General features: G+C 52.8%; 1 protein-coding gene across 1 annotated transcript in view; it reads left to right on the forward strand.

The window, feature by feature from the left end:
• The window catches only part of tonsl (tonsoku-like, DNA repair protein), a 67,062-nt gene that overhangs the window by 44,270 nt on the left and 17,697 nt on the right, over window positions 1–5,095 (forward strand). The window contains exons 17-20 of the mRNA XM_043691082.1: window positions 3–68; window positions 809–1,809; window positions 2,731–2,834; window positions 4,724–4,897. Coding sequence (XP_043547017.1) covers window positions 3–68; window positions 809–1,809; window positions 2,731–2,834; window positions 4,724–4,897 — 1,345 coding nt within the window. The remainder of the gene's footprint in view (window positions 1–2; window positions 69–808; window positions 1,810–2,730; window positions 2,835–4,723; window positions 4,898–5,095) is intronic.

Consider the following 5,095-nt stretch of genomic DNA (forward strand, 5'->3'; position numbering starts at 1 on the left):
CCTTGACCAGGACACCAAGCAGCAGTGTAAACACATCGAGAAACTGCTGGCGAGCAGCTCTGCCAGAGGTGAGCCGGAAATCCCAGCACATTGTAATTGCAGGCTCCTTTCACCAGCAACGTGAGGAAGACCATTCCCTCCGGGCAGCTCAGGAACCAGCCATTCAGCCCATCCAGCCCAGGATGGTCTGTGTGCTCATTTCCAACTGCACCTTAATCTGCCTCTACTCAATTCGCTGTGAAACACACACGGACTGGTCTTCTTGCCCACATGTGGGAGGGTGGCCCACATTCTCACTCTGTCTGGCGAAGACCTTTCTTCTGAACTCCCAGTTGGATTTCCTGATGGCAATTTATGGATGGATCGCCTCGAGTTTGGCTCCTTCCCACAAGTTGAAACACACTCTGTATACATTCAGAGGGGACAGTGTAGAAGGAACTTTACTCTGTCTCTCACCCCATGCTGTTCCTGTCCTGGGAGGATTTGGTGGGGACAGTGTAGAGGGAGCTTTACTCTGTATGTAACCCTGTGCTGTCCCTGCCCTGGGAGTGTTTGATGGGGGACAGTGTAGAGGGAGCTTTACTCTGTATCTAACCCTGTATGTCCCTGTCCTGGGAGTTGTTTGATGGGGACAGTGTAGAGGGAGCTTTATTCTGGGAATAGTATAGAGAGAACTTTACTCACCGTTTGAAAGAGTAAAGAATGTTCTAATTTTCTCTACTAACAATTGGTTTTATAATCGTTAGAATTTGCTTTCCTTTGTACCTTTTAGTGAAATATTGTGTTAACATTTAATTCCTCTTGACAGATTCACAGCCTGTTCAAGTCCTTCAAGAGAGTGAACTGTTTGACTCTGAAAGTTCACAGCCACAGGAGACAATCGGAGGGTGTGTTACTGCCTCTGTGTCCACTCCTCCTGAGGAACAAGAGAGAGGCTTTCGGCACAAGGACACGGGAGGTCAGTGCCGCAGCAGGCTGGATTCGAACACAGCTACCGTGACCCAGAGCAGTCTGCTGCGTGCTCGGTTACACAGCGCCGATGGTACATCTGATGGCCCTGGGAAACCCCCAGGGTCCGGTACCCAGATGACCACTCGCAGTCGGCTGGATTGGTCTGCTCTCGGGGAGGAGGACTCTTCTGATGAGGACGTTCCGGTGGAGCGATGCCAACCAGTGAAGAAACGGCACAGGGCCATGGGTCAGAGGGCTTCCACTGGCCCAGGAAGGACCAAACCCACCAGTGGCTGGACACCAGCTCTGCTCAACAACTCTGGTTCGAGTCAGGAGGAGGCGAGTGAGTGGCATTTGCCCAGGACGGGGCGGGAATGTGATTTCGATGCTCCCAGTGTCGGGGCATCCACTTACCTGCAGGCTATCCGGAATTTAGGGAGTGCAAAGTCCAGGATTTTATCCCAAACTTTAGCAGTACCGCCCGTTCATCCGGCAGCCACTAGCAGAAAGTCAGCGTTGATCCCGGATAGTGAATACGTGGAGGACAGCTGGCTGGACGATGATCTGGGCAGTAGCCGAGCCAAGAAGAGGCGTCGTGAACAGAGCCAGGCAGGCAGTGTCCCTGAGCGAGAGGAGCCTGCTCTCAGCACTGAAGGAGATCTCTGTCGGAGCTCACAGCTGCCTGCTTGCCGCGAAAGGGCCACTCTGCAGAAGAAACGATCAAAGCAACTGCGCATGACCCAGATCGTGGACAGGACTGGGCTCAGGAGGACAGGGAACATCTGCAGCAACATTGAGAGGGATACCTCCCAGGTCACCTGTACAACCAGCGAGCCCACAGCAGCCCCCAGCTCACTGGTAATGGCCGGGACTCTCCATGTTCACCCTCACACACTAACCAGCCGGAGGGACCCATCAGTCCTGTAGGATCAGGCTGTGGCCCTATAGGGTGTCCCCCCTGGGTCAGGCTGCGGTGCTATAGGGTGCCTCTCTGGGTCAGACTGTGGCCCTATAGGGTGCTCCCCCTGGGTCAGGCTGCTGCCCTATAGGGTGTACCCCCAGGGTCAGGCTGTGGCCCTAGAAGGTGCTCCCCCTGGGTCAGACTGTGGCCCTATAGGGTGCTCCCCCTGGGTCAGGCTGCTGCCCTATAGGGTGTCCCCCCTAGGTCAGGCTGTGGCCCTATAGGGTGCTCCCCCTGGGTCAGGCTGTGGCCCTATAGGGTGCTCCCCCTGGGTCAGACTGCCGTCCTATAGCGTGCCCCCCTGAGTCAGACTGCTGTCCTATAGCGTGCCCCCCTGGGCCAGGCTGCTGCCCTATAGGGTGCCCCCTGGGTCAGTCTGCTGTCCTATAGCGTGCCCCCCTGGGTCAGACTGTGGCCCTATAGGGTGCCCCCTGGGTCAGGCTGCCGTCCTATAGCGTGCCGCCCTAGGTCAGACTGTGGCCCTATAGGGTGCTCCCCCTGGGTCAGGCTGCTGCCCTATAGGGTGCCCCCTGGGTCAGACTGTGGCCCTATAGGGTGCTCCCCCTGGGTCAGTCTGTGGCTCTATAGGGTGCCCCCCTGGGTCAGACTGCGGTCCTATAGGGTGCCCCCTGGGTCAGACTGTGGCTCTATAGGGTGCCCCCCTGGGTCAGACTGTGGCTCTATAGGGTGCCCCTCTGGGTCAGACTGCGGTCCTATAGGGTATTCCCCCCTAGGTCACATGATGACAAACCCCTGCCCCCATGTCTCGGTGTTGAGTGCTCAGCAATCTATCGATCCTGCTCTCTCTCTTTCTCCAGGTTTCAACTCATCAGTTTGCGCCTGTTGCCCCAGCAGCTCCTCCATCGATCAGAGTGAGGGTCAGAGTTCAAGATCATGTCTTCCTGATTCCAATAGCACACAGGTACGTTCAAGGCTGGGCAGTGAGGGGGAAGGGAGCTGGAGGGTCTAGTCAGGTTACAGAGATATCACTGACCAACTGAGTTTGATAACCCGATGCCTCTTGAATGATCAGCACCCATGGATCTCCTGGTGAAAACTTCCAATTCTGGGAATTAATCTGGAGAATATTTTGTTAACTCATGGAATGTTATTGTTGTTGGTTGGGCCAGCATTTATTCCTGGGAGTAAAGATCCCCAATGATCCATCCTGGTCCATCCACACCGACACTACAACAAAAAAGCACACCCACTACCTCAACTTCCTCATGAGGCTCAGGAAACTGGGAGTGTCCACAATGGCTCTTACCGATTTATATCGATGCACCACAGAAAGCAACCTCTCTGGATGGATCACAGCTTGGTACAGCAACTGCTCTACGCAGGAGATTACAGAGAGGTGTGAACCCAGGCCAGTCTGTCAGGATAACCAGCCTTCCACCCATTGACTCCGTCTACACTCCCCACTGCCTCGAGAAAACAGCCATCATCATCAGAGACCCCTCCCAGCTCGGTTAGACTCTCTTCCACCCCCTTCCACAGGGCAGAAGATACAAACGTTTGAGAACATGTACCAATAGATTTAAGAACAGCTTTTTTCCTCACTGTTATCAGACTTATGAACAGACCTCTCGTATATTAGAGTTGATCTTTCTCTGCACCCTCTCTGTAGCTGTAACACTATATTCTGTTCCATTACCCTGATGTATTTATGTGAGGTATGATTTGTCTGGTTAGCATGGAAGACAATATTTTTCACTGTAACTCAGTACATGTGACAATAAGAAGTCCAATTATTGCCTAGTTGTGCTTCAGAGGGTGAGCTGCTGTCCATTTGAACTGGTCAATCCTTTGTGAAACCACTTTCAAATACTAAAGTCCCCTGCCCAGTGATCCCTCAGCTCCTTACTGACGCAGACTCCCAGCCTGTCGAGTCTTTCTCAACAATGATGACCCTCTGTGTTCGGCTGTCATTCTCGTAAACCCTTCTTTGCCTCTTTAACCTGCTCCGGATACGGAGACCTGAACTGTGGGCAGCTCTCCCCAGACTTATTTCATTCTTCCATCACACACAAGGGCCATCCCTGACTGTCCTTGAACAGAGGGCCCTGTTCAGCTATTTCACAGGGCAGGATTTGAAAAGCACAGCCGGTCAGGCAGCATCCAAGGAGCAGCAGAGTTGATGGTTTGAGCCCAAGCCCTTCATCAGGAATGTATTTCAGAGGACATATGTGCGTCACCCACGTTCTGGAGTCCGGTGTAGGCCTGACCAGGTGAGGATGGCAGAATTCCTTCCTGGAAGGACTTTGGTGAAGCAGAGGGGTGTCCGAGGATAATCAGTGATACTTTCACAATCACTTATTGCTCTCAATTCTCCAAGAGGGATAGTATCTCGTCTTCGGCTCAGGTACCTTCCAGCCTTCAGGTTAATCATTTGAGAGCCTTCCATACCGTTTACCCACTTGTCTTGAGGTGGGCTTCTTCTTCTGGAGAGTTGCTGGAGAATCTCAGCAAGTCTGGCAGCATCTGTGGAGAAAGAAAAACAGAGTTAATATCCAGTGACCCTCCTCCAGAACCCATGAGGAAAGGTCACTGGAGCAGAAACATTAGTTTTGCTTTCTCTCCACGGACACTGCCAGACCTGCTGAGTTTCTCCAGCACTTTCTGTATTTTGTTGCAGATTTCCAGCATCCGCAGTTGTTTTTGTTTAATGTTCTGGGGACAAATCCCACCATGGTAGCTGGTGGGATATCCAATCAATTCATCAACGTGGAATTGAAACACACAAAGCAGAATACTGGATCTCAGCACAGTTCCAGTTGTGAGTTTAACCTGTCTTTCCTCGGCCTACAGTGACACTGAAGTACGGACTGTGTCTTGGTTGGCAGAGCAGGCCACTCAGCGACATTACCAGATGTGTGGGCTGCGGCCCAGACTCACCCTGAAGAAGGAAGGGGCACTCCTCGCTCCACAGGACCCCATCATCCACGTTCTACAAAGCAATGAGGAGGTACGACCTGCACCACTGTCTCAATACGGGCTTAGATACAGAGTAAAGCTCCCTCTACACTGTCCCCCATCAAACACTCCCAGGACAGGGACAGCACGGGGTTAGATACAGAGTAAAGCTCCCTCTACACTGTCCCCCATCAAACACTCCCAAGGACAGGGACAGCACGGGGTTAGATACAGAGTAAAGCTCACTCTACACTGTCCCCCATCAAA

The sequence above is a fragment of the Chiloscyllium plagiosum genome, chromosome 5 (assembly GCF_004010195.1).
Source record: "Chiloscyllium plagiosum isolate BGI_BamShark_2017 chromosome 5, ASM401019v2, whole genome shotgun sequence".
NCBI lineage: Eukaryota > Metazoa > Chordata > Chondrichthyes > Orectolobiformes > Hemiscylliidae > Chiloscyllium > Chiloscyllium plagiosum.